The sequence below is a fragment of the Geotrypetes seraphini genome, chromosome 8 (assembly GCF_902459505.1).
Source record: "Geotrypetes seraphini chromosome 8, aGeoSer1.1, whole genome shotgun sequence".
Classification (NCBI taxonomy): Eukaryota; Metazoa; Chordata; class Amphibia; order Gymnophiona; family Dermophiidae; genus Geotrypetes; species Geotrypetes seraphini.
In genome coordinates, this window is record NC_047091.1 from 12,196,886 (window position 1) to 12,218,942 (window position 22,057).

The 22,057-nt window shown below is 44.0% G+C and overlaps 1 protein-coding gene across 1 annotated transcript; it reads right to left on the reverse strand.

The window, feature by feature from the left end:
* Nucleotides 1–232: 232 nt before the first annotated feature.
* LOC117365213 (fatty acid-binding protein, heart-like) lies at nt 233–16,287 on the reverse strand. The gene is made up of 4 exons (XM_033955313.1): nt 16,135–16,287; nt 10,185–10,357; nt 6,546–6,647; nt 233–636 (listed from the first exon to the last, which is right to left on the reverse strand). Exons 1-4 carry the CDS (start codon nt 16,202–16,204, stop codon nt 583–585), a joined length of 399 nt encoding a protein of 132 aa, XP_033811204.1. The 5' UTR covers nt 16,205–16,287; the 3' UTR covers nt 233–582.
* Between the last annotated feature and the right edge of the window lie 5,770 nt (nt 16,288–22,057).

Genomic DNA, 22,057 nt, shown 5'->3' on the forward strand with positions numbered 1-22,057 from the left:
GAGAGCTTGACAAACATGTCAAGAAGGTACTGCGACTTATCACAACTGCTTGTGACCCTGTAGGACCTCCACAATTTAGCCATTATAGACTGCAGTGACCTAAATTTCAGGGGGAGGGAAGAAAAAGGAGTCGGATTACTATTTTCTCTGCTAATTCTTCTTTAATCACTCTTTACCAAATAGTCACACACTCTTCCAAAGTAGGGATCCATGTTTTGAGCATCAACTCAGCCATCTTCCGCCCCCCCCCCCCCCCCCATGCATGTCATTATGCTTTAGTGTCAGTAATTTCATTTGCACAAGTTCACAGAAAAGAGTCCTTTGGCAAATGCCTCTTGAAGTGTTTTATCAGCTCAACATACCAGTCATCAGGAAAGGCCTGAACTAGTCCTGGCCTTATTCTAGTGCCAAATATAAGGTAGTAAATTACCAGAAGTGGTCAAAGTCAAGGAAGCTGAAGTCACTAGCTAAGAAGCAGAACTGGAGACATATGGAGGAATGCAGTTGCAAGTGGATCTGAAGTTCAGAACAATGGATTGGACAGTACTGGTTTAGATGGAGTGCCCAGCTGAACTGGAATCCTTATGGGGCCTTTTCATAAGTGCGTGTAGAGACAACATCATCCATGATCAGAGTCTGAAATAAGAGAAAGAACCATTATTTCCTATAGTGCAGACTTCCTTGGCATATGGAATATAGGATACCTAGCAGCAAGGATGATAGCACTGGAACACCAGTAAAGGGGGGGGGGGGAGGGGGATGACAATTACAGATTCTATGGTATCTTTGCAGTGTCAACCACTAAAATGTAGACCAGGGCTGCCCAAGTCCAGTCCTCAAGATCTACTGGCAGGCCAGGTTTTCAGGATATCCACAATTAATATGCATGAGAGATTGCCTGCACTGCCTTCTTAGTATGCAAATTTCTCTCATGCATATTCATTGTGGATAGCCTGAAAATCTGGCCTGCCAGTAGATCGAGGACCAGACTTGGGCAGCCCTGAGGAAGACCATGGTGGTATACAAGTGATTGTTTTGCATGCAAAGTTTAGTGGGTCCTAAAGACAAAGCCTCAACATACTGGCATGCCTTGCTAACTTTCTTCATAGTTACAAGCCCTCCATGACGGATCTCCATTTACCTCAAAGGCTGCTCAGTACGAATTGCAATTTTCCTAGCACCATTCCTTAAAGAGACCTCCCTATATTAAGTTTAGAACAGAATTGAAAGCTTTTCATAATATGGTTTACCCAAGGTTTGGGTAGTCTTTTGGGATGCTGGGGCCCCCACCTCTTGTCTGGTCTACCCTGCCGCCTCATCCCAATCATCTTTTAAAGAAAGGCTGGTGTTCCATTCCATTTTATTTTCTTATTTTACAGTGAAGTTTGCTCCCACATGTTTCTTTGGAGGAGCAGCTATGTAATGCTTTGAGTGTGCATTTGTTTCCCCGATACTTTCCATTGGTTCGAACCCCTGAGGAAAGCATGTCCACCGAAACAGACCATGTTGGGACCAATAAAATCATTAAGAACATCTCCATCCACAGTCTGGTTTTGGTCTTTTGGACTTCATGTCACTGTGGAGTATTTGGGTCTTCCTGTTTTGTTGTTTTTCCTGACAAAGTTAATCCACTGTGTTTTGTACAGAAAGTGGTATATCAAGTTGAAATAACCATTCCAGTTATAGGACCCAGCTCCAAGAGCTCGCCCAAAAGGTCTCTGTAGGCCACCATTGGCTCAAGGGCCTTGCAATGAAGACCACTATGCTACCGTCACCTTATACTTAGTTTCACCTCAATTCTTTTGTCATTTTCATTAGCTAATTTTTTTGTAGGAGGGTCCTTTGAGGGGACAGTTAAAACAAAGGGGGGGGGGCACATAGGGTTGTTTTTTATGGGGGTGGGCTTCTCTAAAACAGCTGTCGCTATCAATTTGCTGTTGTAAATGTAGTTCTGAAAGTTGTCTTTTCTTCTGATTTACATTGAATCAGGTTGGGCAGACTGGATGGACCATTCGGATCTTTATCTGCCGTCATCTACTATGTTACTACCCACAACATTGAATTATGTCCAGGGAAAAAAATGTAACATGTTGGATTTTACATCCAACCCAGTGGTATAGTAAGGGGACAGACCACCCTGGGCGCCGTCTTGGTGGGGGTGCTGGCATCTCTGCCCCCCAAATCACTCACACCCTCCCCCCATACCCTTCACCAGCACAAGCTGTTTGCCTGCTGCTCACGCTGGCCTGGCTCCCCTCTGAAGTCACTTCCTGTTGTGGGGCCAGGAAATGAGGGAAAGCTTACTTCAGTGCAAGTCGCAGGCTGGAGAAGCTGCTCATGCAGGCTAAGACTTAAAGAAATACCACTGCCCCAGGCACCTCCTACCCTTGCTACAACACCGATCCCACCCCAATAATTGAGAAGTTTGCTCTCACAATTCCAGTTGTAGTAGCAATGGATGTTATAGCCTGAGCTCAAAGCAAGCTTTAGTCTATATAGCACATACTTCCAGAACTGACAAAAGGTGCCTAGACAAATGATCCCTCCCTGGACACAAGGGTTGTACTTGGCACCCACTGAAGTCATGACCTTAACATGTTTTATCCTCCCCAATCTTAAGAATGAGAGTGGTAGCCCCTTCCCCCCCGCCACATACACACCTCTTGTGTTATTAGGGTTATTGAAAAGATGAGAATTAAAACAAAATTCCAATAAAGGCATGTTCCATCCTGTTTCGCAATCAGGACCATTCAGGAGATGCCAACCAATTTGTTTTTGAAGGGCACACTAATCCCCATCTTCCTTTTATTCTGCTGTATGAAAGATAAATTTGTCTAGAGGCAGGCCTAGCTAGTATGCACTCGGCAGAAGCAGTCCAAGTCAGCTGAAAACTGGTTAGAACTAGCGCAAGGCCAAGAGTCATCACCGAGTCAGATGTATACATCTGGTCATGGGATTTTTAGGATTTAAGTTTATTGTGTTTAGAGGGTAGGGCCAGAGCAGCTATTAGTCAGAGGGTGTCAGCAAAAAGCTGCTCCAGTAAAGTTGACAAGCTACACACAAAACCATCTAGGCCAGTGTTCAACCTTTTCACACCTATGGACCGGCGGAAATAAAATTTTGTGGACCGGCACCGGTCTGCAGACCGGCAGTTGGGCCCATCTCCATCCCAGACCCCGCCCCCATAATAGCACTAGTTATAACACCATTTTTGCCACATAATGGTTAACCACAAAATTAAAATACACAAAGCACACTGTATGCTTTTCAACATTCATTCCTATTTATTTATTTAGATTTTTATCCCGTCCTCCCAATAGCTCAGAACGGTTTACAAATGAACATACACAGTGAGGAGCAACTAGACATATAAGTGGTACAACAGGTTTAGTGATTGGATTTAGTTTTTGGAGAGAATTTAAATACAGGGAGAGTAAGCAGAGAGAGAGAAGGGGGAATACAGTAGTTTAGTTTAAGGAAAGTTATAAGCGTATAGGTACAATTTGTTAGTGGATAGAGTAAGAGAGGGTCATACTGGAATTTCGGGAAGGTGGTAGGAGAGTGGAGGGTGGGGCCTAAGGGGGGGAGAAGACAGAGGAGATCTTTAATTGAAGAGGAGGGTCTTTACCGATTTACAGAATGTTAATAATGAGTTCTGTTGTCTAAGTTGGGGGGGGGGAGTTGGTTCCAGAAAACAGATAACCCCATGCAAGTGCAGGACCAAAAACTAAAAAAATACTTAATATTCACAAACAAACCCTAAGATGCAAGACTCTGCAAGCAATACAAACTCCAGAGAAAAAACAAATGCATTTCTTCCTGAAGAGTTAGGACAGAATTAGGGCAGATGTAAAAATCACTAAATAAAATAAATAAATAAATTTCCCCTACTGTTGTAGTCTCTCCCTCCATGTGTCTTGCCTTCTGGCCTGCCCCCTGGAGTTAGGTTCAGGCCAGCTCCCTGCGTGCTGTATTGCACAAAGCTGTGGGGCGTGTGCCCCGTGCCTCATCTGGAAGCCTTCCCGCTGATGTTGCGACGTCAGAGAGAAGGCTTCTGGGTCAGGCGCAGGCCGTGGGTAGGAGCTTTTTCCCACAGCTTTATGCACTGCAGCACTCAGGGAGCCGATCTGAAGATGCCGCATTGATTGTACCGAGGCCCGGTGGCTACAGAACAATCTCTTGGGCCCGATGGAGGTGCTGGCCCTGCGGACCAGCACCAGTCCACGGAACCGGCGGTTGAAGAACACTGATCTAGGTTTATCTATACCTCTAATCACGATTTCTGGTTTATGCGTTTTATAAAAAAAAAAAAAAAAAAAAAAGTTTAGGATGATCACGAGTTAAGTCTTGGGAGTTGACATACTAGGTTAAGTGTTTTGCTCTGACCTGGGGGGGGGAAGAGGGGGATTTGACATACTAGGTTAAGTGTTTTGCCCTGACCTGGGAGGGGGGGGGGGAGAAGGGAGAGAAAAAAAAACAAAAAAAAAAAAAACAAAAAAAAACACACCCCACCTGAGAAAAAGCCAATACACTTATACTGTGATCACACTTTCTGCTATACTAGCTTTCCAACAAATAGAACAGAAAATGTCCATTATAGCTAGAAGAGGTAGCCACATGTTCATTTATACAACAATCCCTCACACCCTCGAGCCAGGCAGTGGGCAACAGGTGTCCAAGGACCACCTTAGTTTGAATGACAAATTCCCCTCATACTTTAAGAGCTGTGTTCTGTTTGCCATGTGTAAGATACGAGTCAAGTGACCTCGGTGTCTGAATAGGAGTTTGAATAATCAAGGTAAATCATGCAGATTGCCTGCGTGAACAGCTTTGACAAGACAGCCTTAGCTGCATGTGGATGTCGGTAAACATTTCAAAAGCGTATTTTAATAATCAATATCTGGATCATTGCAGTAGAGAATGACATGGCAGACACATTTTTCCCCCCATCCCGGTGAGTTTTTCCAGTCCCTGCCCCATTCCTACACGCTCCGTCCTCGACTGCGCAAGCCTCAAACACTTTAAATTCATAAGCGTTCGAGGCTTGCGTGGTTAAGGCAGTGCTTACAGGAATGGGGCAGGGACAGCGAAAGAACCCATGTTGAAATTTGAGTTCCTGCGAGGATGGTGAAAAAAAGTTAGTCCCCGTGTCATTCTCTACCCTGCAGCGAAACTGGCTGCATTATTTTGAAGCCTTTAAGCTGGTACCAAAGTTCCACCTGCAGAAGGTGCATTACAGTAATTACTATGGGTGAGAAGCTGATTCACATACATTAAGGCGTTTTCAGTGCCTACTTAAGACTCAGTAAGGCCCCCAAATTACCAAGCCTACTGCGACAAACACATGGATACATACTCTTACAATACAGCAGCCCTGAACTGCCAATTCTCATGGATTAGTAACCTTGGTTTAATTAGGGGGTCAGTGATGAACCTCCCTCCCCCATCTAACCAGTTGGGCTAGAAAAATGTTAAACTGCTTTGCTCCTTTTTTTGGATGTATAGGTGGTCTATAAAGATTTTAATACACAAACATAACTTGTTTAGGAATCCAAGTTACACGCGAGTACAAACCTTTTAAATTTATCTGCCTGAGGTACCAGAGGAGCTGGGCTAGGCTGAACATTTTACACATCTGCCAATCTTAGAACAGATGTGTTAGGAGGAAGAGTTGTGTCTACAGGTGTTAGGAGGAGGAGGAGGAGGAGGAAGAGTTGTGTCTACAGGTGTTAGGAGGAGGAGGAGGAGGAGGAAGAGTTGTGTCTACAGGTGTTAGGAGGAGGAGGAGGAGGAGGAAGAGTTGTGTCTACAGGTGTTAGGAGGAGGAGGAGGAGGAGGAAGAGTTGTGTCTACAGGTGTTAGGAGGAGGAGGAGGAGGAGGAAGAGTTGTGTCTACAGGTGTTAGGAGGAGGAGGAGGAGGAGGAAGAGTTGTGTCTACAGGTGTTAGGAGGAGGAGGAGGAGGAAGAGTTGTGTCTACAGGTGTTAGGAGGAGGAGGAGGAGGAAGAGTTGTGTCTACAGGTGTTAGGAGGAGGAGGAGGAGGAAGAGTTGTGTCTACAGGTGTTAGGAGGAGGAGGAGGAGGAAGAGTTGTGTCTACAGGTGTTAGGAGGAGGAGGAGGAGGAAGAGTTGTGTCTACAGGTGTTAGGAGGAGGAGGAGGAGGAAGAGTTGTGTCTACAGGTGTTAGGAGGAGGAGGAGGAGGAAGAGTTGTGTCTACAGGTGTTAGGAGGAGGAGGAGGAGGAAGAGTTGTGTCTACAGGTGTTAGGAGGAGGAGGAGGAGGAAGAGTTGTGTCTACAGGTGTTAGGAGGAGGAGGAGGAAGAAGAGTTGTGTCTACAGGTGTTAGGAGGAGGAGGAGGAAGAGTTGTGTCTACAGGTGTTAGGAGGAGGAGGAGGAAGAGTTGTGTCTACAGGTGTTAGGAGGAGGAGGAGGAAGAGTTGTGTCTAGAGAAAGTATCAACCCCCCCCCCAGAATTGGTGAACCTCTTGTCATAGCACTTGTTTTCAGTAGCCAAGGAAAGAAATGGCAGCACCGACACTTACCAGAATGAGTTTGCCATCTTGGATCTCTCTCACCAGCGACGTCTCTTTGCCTTCCCATTTCTGAACATGTTTGAGCTTCTTCCCATCTAGAGTCACAGTGGACTGCGGAAAGACCACAATGCAGTCAGGACCAGAGAACTACTACTACTACCAGACGCACACAGCACTGCACAGTCAAAGAAGAAAAAACAGTCCCTGCTTGAAAGAGCTTACAATCTAAACAGCAGAAATTATAAACAGGATGTCATGGATACAGTTAAGAGGAACGGTTAATCAGCAGACTAGGCTGGAAAGGCAGAGGGGAGCACAGGACAATTAAGCCATTGTGACATCACTGATGAGGTTGGCTCTTATTGGTGGAATGAGGCGGCATGACAAAGAACACTACTATTATTTCTATAGCACTACCAGATGCTGCAGTCAAAGAAGAAGAAAACAGTCCTTGCTCAAAAGAGCTTACAATCTAAACAGCCAAGACAAACAGGAACGGTTAATCAGCTGGCTGCGTTGGAGGGCAGAGGGGAGTATGTACAGGATAATCAAGCCATTGTGACATCACTTTTGAGGTTGACTCTTATTGGTGGAATGAGGCATTATGACAGAGGAGTAGGGTTAAGGATTGAAGGCTATATCAAAAAGGTGGGCTTTCAGCCTGTTTTTTAAACACAGCAAGGGAAGGGAATTGACATACAACTCGGGTAATTTATTCCAAGCATAGGGAGCAGCTAGATCAGGGGTAGGGAACTCCAGTCCTCAAGAGCCGACTGGAATATGGCTCTTGAGGACCGGAGTTCCCTACCCCTGAGCTAGACGAAAGGAACGAAGTCTGGAATTGGCAGTGGAGGAGAGGGGTACAGCTAAGAGAGGCTTATCTGAGGAACGGAGTTCTTATACACCTCCCAGAGGAGAGAGAAGAGAGATGTTGAGGCCACAGGTCTATACAAACAAGAGGCTTTTACATGTAATCTGTCTTTGTTTAGAGTAGACTAGCCATGAAGCAGACATTTAGAAGGATCTTGTATCCTGCTATTTAGTTTGTTCAGGGATCGACGGCTCTTTCTGGGGCAAACACTGCAGAAGCATCCAGCAATCATCTTGCCAAAGGAAGCAGGGCCAGCGATGTGAAGCTGTTCAGAGTTAACTAGCCAGTTAAGGGAGTAGGTGGGAGGTGTGCTATAAATGAAAAAGGGCCTGACCTACCAAGCTTAATAACTCAAGTGCTAGTCCTGACAGCCAGGTGACAAATGGATGTGGTCAGCCTGTTCCCATCTGGTATGGAATTCAGGCCTTACTAAGATGGAAGCTTGTAAATAAATCCAAAAGGCATTTCATGGGTATCAGCTGAGAATATTTCACCAGATCACCGTTGTGCTGTGATGTAGCAGTCTGCCAAAGGATACCCTTTGTTCTAGGCAGGGTTATTTCTTGCTACGCTCATTTTACATTCTATATTAGTAATAAAACTTGGTGTCCTAAGGTGCAATTTAAAGGGTCCCTCAAGAGCCCCAGTGAGACATAACATAAGAAGTTACCTCTGCTGAGTCAGACCAGAGGTCCATCACGCCCAGCAGTCCACTCCCACGGCGGCCCATCAGGTCCATGACCTGTAAGGTGATCCTTTGTCTAAAACCCCTCAATCCCCTTTGTCCATCTATCTATACCCTTTCATAATCCTATCTCTACCTATATCCCTTAATCCCTGTATCCTTCAGGAATTTATCCAATCCTTCTTTGAAACCCCTTAATGTACTCTGTCCTGTCACAACCTCCGGAAGCGCATTCCAGCTGCCCACCACCCTCTGAGTGAAAAATAATTTCCCAGCATTGGTTCTAAACCTTGTAGAAGTTAAAGTTGCGAGATACGAGACTCTAATCTGGTCAAGATGGAATGTGGTAGGACTAGTCTGTCCCCCCACCCCAAAATTGAAAACTGTTGGTCAATATTCAAAGTGATTTTGAAACTGACCAGAACTGACTCCTGGTTGGTTAAGCCTGTTCAAGGCTTTTAACCGTTAGCTTTCAGTGGTTCTGCTAGCACTGAACTACAGCACTTACTCAAGCACTTATCCAGCCAAGATAACTGCATAAAAAAAATAAATAGATTAGTCCTCCGATAACCCATAGATGGGGTCACCACAGTGTATTATCACTCTTGGCCAAGCTATGCATTGCTTGGCCAAGATGCTAATTGCCATTAGCTGAATCAGACTTTAATAGTCAAAACTTGCCAAGTGAAGGTCCTGGGGATACCTCTATTCATGTAACACTTGACCTACTGTTGATGCTGCTACTGGCTCTCCCCCCCCCCTCTTTAAAGTTCACTACCACCCCCTGCCCTCGTCTAACTTGGAAGGTAGTTTAAACAGGATGGATTCTGTAGGTCTGCAGATGCTCGATTGTGATCACATGTGGTGCTTGCCTTTGATCTAACCCGTTGCGCACATAGCTAAAAACTGCATTTCTGGCCTCTTATAGAAGATGAGTAGTCAGTGTGGACATGTATAAAGGGGAGCAAGTTTAGCTGTACATTCCTAGACAGGAAGCATGGCTGCATCTGGCCCCCCCTCCCCCAGTATATACCCAACTCCCTCGCATTGTATTCCCCGCTCAGGTCCAGCGAGAGCATTCTAGAGTAATGCGACTTGCAGAGTATTAGTCCAACACTATTCGTCAACCCAAGCACCTCAAGCCTACTGCCTCGAAATGTAAGGTCTTCAAGATATAAAAGCTCAGTTTGAATGCCAGGTTTTGTGCAGCCTCGGAAACTTAACAGCAATATTTAGACAAGACCAAAGTGACTAGGGAGCCCGTGCAACCAACTAGTGTCAAGACTGTAGCAGATTTCCAGGTCTTGTCGTGTCTAGAAAGAATTGACGTTTCAGCCATCTTGGCTGAAATGGTGGTTCTTTCCACACACACAGCGAGACCTGGAAACCTGCTACAATCATGATGCCAGCCGCAGAAGCATAAGAACACATAACTAAGTGTCATGATCATAAGTCACTGTTTTGCACAAGCTTTTAAGTGACATCCACCCCCCAAAAAAAAAAGTAAAGTGGGAGATGGAGTAACCAGCTGCTAAGACATCTAATGTTAATTATAATGCGTACCTATCATGACACCAAGAAAGCTCCAAGCACACTACAACTCTAGCCCTTCAGCACTGGGAATCCCTCTACACCACTGGTTCCCAACCTTGTCCTGGAGGACCACCAGGCCAATCGGGTTTTCAGGCTAGCCCTAATGAATATGCATGCAGCAGATTTGCATGCCTGTCGCTTCCATTATATGCAAATCTCTCTCATGCATATTCATTAGGGCTAGCCTGAAAACCTGATTGGCCTGGTGGTCCTCCAGGACAGGGTTGGGAACCATTGCTCTACACCTCATCATAGGTGGAGAAGTTAGTAGTTGAGGTCCATTAGAAAGTCCAAGCATACTGGACAGTGGAACAGTAAAGACTGAATTACTATACATTACTACAATTATCCTTTTAGAGACTTTACACAGCCTCTTGTGTGCTTATAGCTTAGTTATTTCCTTGGGGAATCTTCTGGCTCTCACCAAGTGCTTCTCTAGATGGCGCTTACCAAGTCAACTATACAGTAAAGAATGGATCCAACAGAAGTCGTTTCTTACCTTGACTTTTCTATCATCAGCAGTTGTTTCGTCAAACTCCTCTCCTAGTTTAAACTTGATCTCTGTGTTCTTGAAGGTGCTCTGGGTCTTCACAATACACGTATTTCCCTCCATCTCAATGATAGTGGTAGGTTTGGTCACATTGGCTATCTGCCTGGTTGCAAAACCAACACCTACAGGGAAAGGAACATTGTTGAACCCAAAGTGGTAGCAAGGGATTTTTTTTTTCAGGGTTTTGTTATATTCCAGAAGTTGGAATCGGTGCAAGGGTTGTGCACTCTTCAAATTAGCTTCGATGCCCCTAGACTAGAACACAGTATTGGTTACTATGTTAAGGGGAAAATTTTCCGAAGTAATCCAGAATACTGCAGTAACAGACTGCTCTGCAGTAGTGCTGTGGGAATAGGGACAAGGGGGAGTGTGTGGCGCAGTGGTTAAAGCTACAGCCTCAGCACCCTGGGGTTGTGGGTTCAAACCCACGCTGCTCCTTGTGACCCTGGGCAAGTCACTTTATCCCCCCATTGCACCAGGTACATTAGATAGAGAGCCCACTGGGACAGACAGGGAAAAATGCTTGAGTATCTGAATAAACTCATGTAAACCGTTTTGAGCTCCCTTGGGAGAACGGTATAGAAAATTGAATAATAAATACTACTACTAATCACTTATATTGCACTGTACATTGACAATTTATAGATGTCCCCGTTTGGAAGAGCTTACAATCTAACTTGGACAGACACATGACGGAGGGAAGGGGATGCAAAGCCCAAGATGAAAGGAGTTGAAAGCACTGTAAGAGATGGTCTTTTAAACGGGCCAAAGACAGAGCCTGCCTTGGGATTCAAGTTTATTAGCATTTGATGAATCGCTTATAAAAATATCTAATCTATTTCCTCTAGCTGTATATTGTAACTCGCTGAATGTCCAGCTCTCTTGATTGTAAACCGCCTAGAAGTTGCAAGATTGTGGCGGCATAGAAGAATAAAGTTATTATTATTATTAATACTGTATTAACCTAGTACACAGTTAAGAGACTAGTCGCTGATCTATATTAAAGGCTCCTCAATTACACTAGTACCGAGAGTATAGGTTTTAGACATGAAGTGGCTCAGTGGTTAGAGCAGTTGCCTTAACACCGTACATGAAAAAGGACATAGTACTACTTGAAAGGGTCCAGAGAAGAGTGACAAAAATGGTGAAGGCACTGGGGGAGTTGCCGTACAACGAGAGGCTAGAGAAACTGGGCCTCTTCTCCCCTGAAAAAAGGAGAGGCAGAGGGGACATGATCAAAACATTAAAAATATTGAAGGGAATTGACTTAGTAGAGAAAGATTGTTCACCCTTTCCGAGGTGAAGAGAACAAGAAGGCACTCGCTAAAGTTAAGGGGATAGATTCCGTACAAACATAAGGAAGTTCTTCTTCACCCAAAGTGGTAGAAATCTGGAACGCTCTTCTGGAGGCTGTTATAGGGGAAAACACCCTTCAGGCATTCAAGAAAAGGTTGGATAAGTTCCCACTGGAATAGAACATACGCAAGTAAGGCTAGACTCAAATAGAGCACTGGTATTTGACCTAAGGGCCGCCCGCGTGAGCGGACTGCTGGGCACGATGGACCACTGGTCTGACCCAGCAGCGGTAAATCTTATGTTCAACTCCCACTACAGCTCCGTGTGACCTTGGGCAAGTCACTTGATATTTCATTGCCCTAGGAACGAAAGTACCTGTCAAAAATATGTAAACTGCATTGGATTGTGTAAACCAGATGAAGCGGTCTACAAATCCCAACCCTCATAACCGACTGCCCCAATTCCTATGGTTATGGGAAGAGATGAAAACTGGGTAACCGATTCTGCCCAAACAAGAATTACAACTAAACCACGTCTGTAGTTCATTAGCTTTATAGAAAGCTATTGTGGAGCTCAACACCTTCCAATGCACCATATGGAAGGCAGCCTATTATGGAAAGGCTGTGTTAAGACAAAGGTCCCACCTTGGAAGGATTTTTTTTAATTTTTTTTTTTGGGGGGGGGTTAGGAAGACTATGGTCCAAGGTCCGGATGCACTAAGCTTACCATGCAACAATTGCCACTAAACCAACTGACCTGGTTTAGCGTTGGCGCAACTTAAGTGAGCGATGTACACAATGGCTCACTGCAGGCTTTTATCCGTGTGTTTGTTAAAGCCTCTCAGCTCTGCTATGTAAATGACCTCATTAGTATTAAAAATGAAGTCATTATAAAAAAAAAAAGTGAGCACTGATCTACCATCCTATCACTTAGTGCATGCCTAAGTCTAGCAAGTGCAACTACGAACTCCTCCCAAATTACCGACAGGCCTGCCGTATTGTGCCCCTCTTGTCCACCACGATGGTCCTCCCCCCCCCCTAAAAAGAGGGCAGGAAGGGTGCTCACTCCCACTGGCATAGAAAATGTGAGCGGTGCCTGGGGCAGTGGTGCCCCCGCTACACATGCACCCTCTTCCCTTTCAGCCTTCTCCAGCATGAGCAGCATGCCCTTGTCGGCTCACCCTTTGACATCACTTCCTAGGCGTAGGTCCTGGAAGGGATGTCAAAGAGCACCAATGCTGACCCGGGCAGCAACCTTCCACCAGGGACGTCAAAAAGGTATAGGGAAGGCAAGGGGTACACACAGCAAGGAGAGGAGGAGGGGTGGACCACTGCTCACTCCCTCCTGCCTTGGAAGCATGTTAACCTCTAGAGATGCTTTCTATCTTCCAATACAGGTACTCGTTGACTTACTATCGCAATTGGTTCCGACTGACAGGTCGTAAGTTGATCGGGACACAAGTCGGCCTATGTTAGATTATGTGTAACAGATTTGAACCGACAGCTTGCACGCCCTTTAAATACTGAAGGGAGTGATCACAACAAGCTACTTCATGCCCCTTCTAAACTTCAGAAGAAGTTCCCGGACCAGCTGGTGGTGCGAGACCAGCTTCCCCATTCATTCATTTCATTGGCTAGCAGAGCTCGTGCATTTGTTTAAAAAGTTTTGCGTCTAGGCGAATGTTCTCACTAGCTGCCGAGCGACACGCTGGAACATGGCAACAGAAAAGAGGCGACCAGCCATTGATGCTGGCATACTCTCGTACTGCATAGTAAGACTTGGGGAGTGCTGGAAACTGTCGTAAACACATTGTAAAGTTTGAACAATCGTAAATTGCATAGGTCGTAAGTTGACGAGTACCTGTATTAAACAGCAGAAAGGATAGCAATCCATGCCAAACCTCCCTTATGATGATTTTTTAAATTTATAACATTTTTATTGAAGAAATCAGTAAATATACAATATTATAATACAATAAAATAATCATTAAATTAAAATTCATCATATTTATTTCCATTAAATATTTCATTTCTTCAAAATATATTTCCAAAATACCCATTACATCTCTCAATACCCTCCCCCTAATTCCTACCCCCCTTCCCTTTTCCTATTGACCTCTCCCCCCTATCCTCCCCCAAAATTTCGTTCATAACTTTTTTATTGAAAGAATCATACTAAACCTCCCCCCCCCCAAATGAAAGTTGACAAAAATAAAGAATAATAAAAGTAAAGATCTGGAATTTTAGATAAATAATCATAGCTTCAATGTAAATTAATTAAATTTCTTGCCTTAGCTGAAAGATTCTGAATATACGGATCCCAAATTTCCATAAACATACAAATTTTCCTAGCCGAACGCCTCTAACTTCCCAAGTCTCAAATAACAAAAGACGAAATTGATTCCTCCAATGCCAAACACTAGGAGCTTCTTTTGATAACCAAAATTGCATAATACATTTGTCCTATTATACATGCCTTTTGAAATAAGAGACACTTATTTTTACCCAAAACCCCACAAGCCAATTGGGTGGGGGGAGAGAAAGTAGATAGTAACTTGAATATCTTACCCTGCCCATAGCTCATTCTCTAAAAAGACTAGTGCAACTACAGTTAGACTTGCTTATGTCCGAATTAAGCTGGGGTTATGTAATGTTACCAGTTAGTTCAAGGTCACTAAGGTCAGGCTGACAGTTATGGAAGTCTGAAATATAGCAGGGTGGTATTCTGTGCAGGCACCTAGTTAAGGATGACTTGGCTACGCTGAGCTAATCTTATTTGCTCGGCAAATCCTGACTGGCAAGGTGTGCCTCTGGCAGAGTAGCCCAGTCCTGTTAAGGCAGTCGAGTTTTAGAGTAGTCTTGAAGGGGCAGAGAGCAGCCAGGGCATTACTTTGTGCCAACTCATAGCCTTTTATCCTTGGCACCTTTTGGGCAGCCTCCTTAGAGGGCCCAAGATATACAGCATGTATAGCTAAGCTGCTAAGCCTTAGTGCACGCTTTAAAATCGCTGTGTGGTGCCTTTTCCCCAGGCAGCAGGTCTTGTACTTTTCCGGACCATTAAGAGTTAAGAGTGCCTCTTCCCACAAAAAGGTGCAAAGAACAAGTCTGCACCTATCTAATCTCTTCAGAGCCAGGCCTCCTGCTACTTTGCTCAGGAACAAACTAGTCCTGCATACTAGTGGAAACACATTCCTGTGTCAAGTGGAGCTACCATTATCCACCCCCCCCCCCCTCCTCCCTTCTAGATTTGCTGCCCTCCTATAGCAGAATATTTGATATTCTAGGCATGCCACAGTACTGGAATCAATCCTCTGCTTAACCACAAGCATAATTTTTTTTTTTTTTTTAACCTTGCTACGATTTTTTTCATAGACGACCAAAGTGAAATCCAGTAACAAAGGCTTAGAGCGAGTTATAAATAATACATAGGGTCCATAGAATAGAGCAGTGGTTCCCAAACCTGTCCTGGGGGACCCCCAGCCAGTCAGGTTTTCCAGATATCCCTAATGAATATACATGAGAGAGATTTGCATATAATGGAAGTGACAGGCATGCAAATCTGCTCCATGCATATTCATTAGGGCTAGCCTGAAAACCCGATTGGCCTGGCGGCCCGCCAGGACAAGGTTGGGAACCACTGATCTAGAGTTTATAGTGCAATATTATCTAGAGCAGTGGTTCCCAAACCTCTCTTGGGAGACCCCCCAGCCAGTCAGGTTTTCAAGATATCCCTAATGAATATGCATGAGAGAGATTTGCATACCTGTCAGTGCCATTATATGCAATCGCCCTCATGCATATTCATTAGGGATATCTTGAAAACCTGACTGGCTGGGGGTCTCCCAGGACAGGTTTGGGAACCACTGATCTAGGAGTTTATAGTTAGTGTGACCATATGGCTCCAGAAAAAGGGGACGGATTGAGACATCCGGGTTTTACTTTTACTTCCATTGAAAGCCTCAATCTGTTCTCCTTACTTCCATTGCTTTCAATGGAAGTAAAACGCGGATATCTTAATCCGTCCCCTTTTTTTCTGGAGCCATATGGTCACACTATTTATAGTGCAATATTATCTAGAGTTTAGTAACAATTGGCTTAATAGTGCTGCATTAATCCCAAGAGTTTGCTGTGGGGCCTGGGTAAAACACGGACACCAGTCCCGTTCTGGTTCGTTAGTTCTCTTTTCATCGAGAGCCATTCGTTACAGATTTCGGGGTTTTTTCCCCACACACCCCTAAAAAGGGTCAAAACGCTGGTTTTGGGACGCTGTGGCCACAATGAATGAAGTCACCGAACTCCAGGAAGGAACTAAACTTAAACCCGCGCTTTACTTCTCGTTTCTACTCTGGAAACGAGCGTAGTCTATATGTACATTTTTACTAAGAAAAAGATAAAAAATTTCGGCGGCTCAGACCCAAAAGTCTCTCACTTCTTTCCAACAAACTCTCTGCAATAGCTCCTACGTTTAAAGCTGTTTAAGCTTGACTGTTATAGTCTTAAGACGCTTCCCTTAGACTCCTGCCCACGTGCAGTAAAAAGACAAAAAGATTTGGCAGAGAAGTCCAGCCCCCCCTTGGGGATTTGGACTTAAATTTCCTACTCACCAACTTTTTTCATATAGTCATCAAACTTGTTGCTCTCCAGCAGCTTCCAGGTACCCACAAAAGCCTCCATGGTTGTAGTAAGACTTTAGTACCGACTGGTTAGGAAAGCGTGACTGAATGCTTTAGACTAATGGGTTCCTTTAAATAGTCCTTCAGATCACATGATTGGGGGGGGGGGGGGGGGAGCCTCGAGATCTAAAAATGCTTTAAGGCACGACGGAATGGCCGGACTGGGAGGGGTGTTGGGAGCTTATAGTGTCTTGTTTCTTTCTATTCCGGTCAGATCCTCCGGTGGCTGTTTTGGTCCTAGACAAAACCGGACCTTTTCCTCCGGGGAGGGGGGAATTGATTAGGGCAGGGGTAGGGAACTCCGGTCCTCGAGAGCCGTGCTCCAGTCGGGATTTTCCCCAATGAATATGCATTGAAAGCAGTGCATGCAAATAGATCTCATGCATATTCATTGAGGGAAAATCCTGAAAACCCGACTGGAGTAGGGCTCTCGAGGACCGGAGTTCCCTACCCCTGAGCTACAGGATGGAGGGGAAGGAAATGGGTGGAATGAATGGGGGGGGGGGATTATGGTTTATTATATAAAATGTTTGGAGAAATGATATAATTTTATATAATATATGGATTAGAATTTTGACATTTGTGAAATCATTTGTAAAAATATCTTTCTGTATATTTTATATGTATTTTTACTTTAATAAAATGTTTGAACATAAAACAATGGTTTGGGGGGAAGGGAACAAGGGGAGTGTATAGAGCAGGGATGTCAAAGTCCCTCCTTGAGGGCCGCAATCCAGTCGGGTTTTCAGGATTTCCCCAATGAATATGCATGAGATCTATGTGCATTCACTCCTTTAATGCATATTCATTGGGGAAATCCTGAAAACCAGACTGGATTGCGGCCCTCAAGGAGGAACTTTGAGATCCCTGGTATAGAGGTATGAAATAGGTTATATGGAAATATATTTATTTATTTGATTTTTCAGCCCGTCCTCCCAAAAGAGCCCAGAACGGGTTACAATGAATATATTGGTGCATTAAAATTATAAGTAAGATAGGTACTTAGAAATTCCCTTACTGTCCCGAAGGCTCACAATCTAACTAAAGTACCAGGAAAAATGGCAATTAGAAGAGTAATGAAGAAAGAAAATAGAGATAGAGGAGAAAAATAAGAAAAGAAACATACTAATAAGATTACAATGATCTAAAGGAATTTGAAAAGTTAAAAAGAGGGGAGATAAGAATAGATGCAGAGGGAGAACCCTTGAAGCAATAGAATTCTGGGGAAATTTAAATGAAATTTGAATGATAAAATAAAACAAAATAAGTGGTAAAACAATAAGTGGAGGAATGATAAAATATGTATGGAAATTACATTTTATTGGATTCCTTCAATAAAATATTCTAAATTAAACCGGACCCTTTTTTGTCCAGGCTCTCTGCGCCTTCCTGAGACCAAGACAATCGTGATCTAAAGATAGGGCACAGCTGGGTCACATCTGGAGTATGGACCTCACCCGCAGGATTTTAAGAGTCTTCTTACCCTGATTCAAGGAAAGACAGCATAACTAAATAAGGAGCATAGGAATTATTCAGTACAGTCTAGACCAGGAGTGGGCAACTCCGGTCCTCGAGGACCGGAATCCAGTCGGGTTTTCAGGATTTCCCCAATGAACACGCATGAGATCTATTTGTATACACTGTTTTCAATGTGTATTCATTGGGGAAATCCTGAAAACCCAACTGGATTCTGGCCCCTGGTCTAGACTCCTTTCCCGAGAGCCAGTGTGCTGCCAGTGACCATGTGATGTGATGTTCCATTGCCCAGTATAAACTGAAAAAAGTAATGGAAAAATCCAATTTAAGTGACCAAATAACAAAGTTCAAAACTAGCAAAAAATATAGGAACACTTGTAATATATAATGTGTGTTTTTTATAAACAAGGGGAAAAAGACCTCAAAATACCCCTAGAATGTGATCAATGAGTCACAACTTTTTCGGGGTGGGTATCATCACTGGTCAGAAACCCTTGATTTTTAATTTGTAATTTTTAAATACAATTTTTTTGTGTATGCTTTTGTGATTTACTTTCACTTTAAGTCAAAATGTGACTATATAAAAGTTTTCTTCTTAGGAATGAGCATATGTAAAACTAGCATCTTTTATATCAAGTATTCACATAATATTTATCTTATTCAAATGTGAAATACTGAAAAAGCACTTATCTCAACAACCCGACGGAGGCCCAGCCCGTTTCGCACTGATGGGCTTCTTCAAGGGTAATGATAAAGCTTAAGATAGCGCCAGTATAATGATCAATATTGCTCAGAACTCTTCAGTCTAGCAAACTTTCATTGGCAGGGCTCCATTCAGTGGTTCAGGATAGGGCTCCAGATCTGACTGAAGAGTTCTGAGCAATATTGGACATTATACTGGCGCTATCTTAAGCTTTATCATTACCCTTGAAGAAGCCCATCAGTGCGAAACGGGCTGGGCCTCCGTCGGGTTGTTGAGATAAGTGCTTTTTCAGTATTTCACATTTGAATAAAATAAATATTATGGGAATACTTGATATACAAGATGCTAGTTTTAATATGTTTCCAAGTTTCCAAGTTTATTAGTTTTTAATATCCTGATCATAAAACAAATATCTGACCGGTTAACAATAAAATTTAAAAGAGAGAAAAAATTAGAAAGAAATATGCTCATTCCTAAGAAGAAAACTTTTATATAGTCACAATTTGACTTAAAGTGAAAGTAAATCACAAAAGCATACACAAAAAAATTGTATTTAAAAATTACAAATTAAAAATCAAGGGTTTCTGACCAGTGATGATACCCACCCCGAAAAAGTTGTGACTCATTGATCACATTCTAGGGGTATTTTGAGGTCTTTTCCCCCTTGTTTATAAAAAACACACATTATATATTACAAGTGTTCCTATGTTCCATTGCCCTCCATAACTACACCGTGCCCTACTCACATTCCATTTAACCCCACATAAATTCTTGGAGTGATTCTGCTCTTCTAATCTAACTACTAGACTAATTCTGTATTTTTCCCTCTTGTCACAGACTCTTTGGGCAGGATTCACTAAAGTCCCGAAATCTATCCTATTCGTGTCCTATCCGTTTCCGAGTCATTGTAGCCGATCGATTCAGTACAGCTTGTCCATGCAAATGATCCAGTCGTAAACACGCCGCTATTAGCGCTGAAACATTGATCAACGCGCGTGCGCACCGTATCCTGGTTGGTTTTGAAGCTCATAACGCATGCGCTAGCTATTTAGGAATTCACTGCGTAGAAATGGGGTGTGGTTTAATCATGGATGCCATTAGCGGGCTCCGAATGCGCGTATCTGAGAATCCGAAAGCTACGCCATCGGTAGTTTCACTACCAGCAGGGCCTCCCAAGACAGAGATGTCAGCCTAACGATGTGCCACCGTCTGGGCAGCAGCTGATGGGCAGTGTTGGAGACAGAGGATCGCATTTGATGCAACAGCGGAGACATCAAATTCATACTGTGCAGAAGAAGGTCCGGCCATCTACTCTGTATTCTGCCACGAAAACTTGATGATGTTCAACAAGTCGCTAGGACTCGAACAGGAGTCGATGGCACTGATCAACTCACTTGAGCCGTACATCAAGGAGCCAGAAAACAACAGGGTCATAGAGAGAGTGTGAAATGTGTGACTTGTTGGTTCCTTTACTGTTGTCTGGTGTACATTTTCTGGAACTAAAATCCAGAACCATGGCCCCGCCCTCCAGGCCCGCCCAGTTCCACCCAAGCCACACCTTGGCCCACCTACCAGCCCTGCCCCCTCAACCTGTTCACTTGTCGGAATGGCAGCCGTGCATGCGCTGGTGTGATGCAATAACATCACATGCATACATGTATGTGTGTGACATCACTGCACTGCATCTGCGCATGCGCAGATGCTGTCCTGACGTCGCTCCTAGCTGGAAGCTTTTCAAAACCCGGACAAAATGCTGGGGTTTGAAAAGCTGCCCGGACATGTCCTCGGAAATCCAGATGTCTGGTAACCCTATCTGAGGAAGGACCTGTGTTGGTAGCAGAACCAAAGGAGTCTGTGATTTTGTAGGCCTTCCTGATAGCCTCGAGGGCCTGCATCAGAACCTCGGTTTCAGGCAGGCCACTGTGAGAAATGTTTTACTAGGAACACAGAATCTCATGTTCATCTCCAGCTCCTTACAAGGAATTACAGCAGTTAACACCTCGCTCTTGTGAATTTATAACCAGCTCCTTCCAGTGCGAGGGCTGCATGAGTGACTAGCTTGGTAAGTTCTGTATTCCGAGCACTATTAACTGTGAATATTTCTATCCCAACCGAGCAGGTGTGGTATCCTTACAAATAACCCCAGTGAATGCTCAAGCCCAGTCAATACTCTAACATTAAAAGAGTGATACCCCTAAATGAAACAGGTACTGTGGTCCCTACCGCAAGGGCGTCTGCAATCCCGAGTTCCATGGCCCAGTTTAGGCTGCAAAATAGTCCAGCCACTCATCAGACTCTGTCTACTTTTAAGGACGTGGAACTGACTCAGGGCAGTAAAGGTTTACACTTACAAGAACGGACGATTGTGGTGTGATGTGGAGTTCGTCCGCCTGCATCCCCCAGACTCGCTCCAGAGCAAAGATATTGCCGAGTCTGTTCAACTCAGGCCCAGCTAGTCAGAGATCACAGCTGTACAATTATGAACTGTAAAAGATTGCAAATTCCATTCTTCTAATTATCTCATGCTTCAATATCTAGAACAGGGGCAGACAACTCCGGTCCCCGAGAGCCGGAGCCAGGTCAGGTTTTCAGGATATCCACAATCAATATGCACGAGATGGATTTGCATCTCAAGGAGGCAGTGCATACAAATCCATCTCATATTCATTGTGGATATCCTGAAAACCTGACCTGCCTGTGGCTCTCGCGGACCGGAATTGCCTACCCCGATCTAGAAAAAGAGCCAATGAAAAACAACAAATCTAGCAGAGCAATGCAAACTAGCATATCCTTCCCAACGCCACAGAGCGTCCTTTTGAGGACATGTCTGGGGGTCTGGAAGGCTTTTCAAAACCCTGCACTTTGTCTGGGTTTTGAAAAACTTCTGACTATCCTGCTGTCCACGGAGAACCTACGTTACAGGTAAGTAACTACACTTTTAGTTTGGTGTGCTCATGACTGCTGCGGTGAGAATGAACACCATGTGAGATCAAAAGAGTTGTCCGAGGCCTTTGGAAAGAAGATTGTAGCAGCTTTTAAGTCTGGTAAGGGATTTAAAAAGATCTCAAAAGAATTTGACATTAGACATTCCACGGTCTGGAAAATAGCGTACCAGACAATTGCCAACATGCCCAGGCTTGACCGCTCAAGCAAGTTGACCCCCAGAGCAGACCGCAAGATGCTAAAAGAAGTCTCCCAAAACCCTAAAATGTCATCGCGGGACCTACAGCAGGCTCTTGCTACTGTTGATGTGAACGTGCATGCCTCTACAATCAGAAAGAGACTGCCCAAATTTAACTTGCATGGGAGGTGTGCAAGGAGGGAAAGAAACCTTTGCTCTCTATATTAATTTTCAATTTAAATCAAGCTAAACACTTGTACAGAAAGCAATAGTCATAATCAAATAATCATGAAACCTTTGCTCTCTAAGAGAAATATCAGGACCAGACTGAAGTTTGCCAGAGAGAACGTAGACAAACACCAGGACTTCTGGAATAGTGATAAATGGATAGATGAGTCTAAAATTTAATTATTTGGACACCAGAAAAAAGGACATGTTTGGCATATACCAAATACAGCAATCCAGGAAAAAAACTGTGAAGCATGGAGGTGGAAGTGTCATGGTATGAAAGATACAATGTATAGTACAGTAGAGACAGAAAGAGAAAAGGAGAC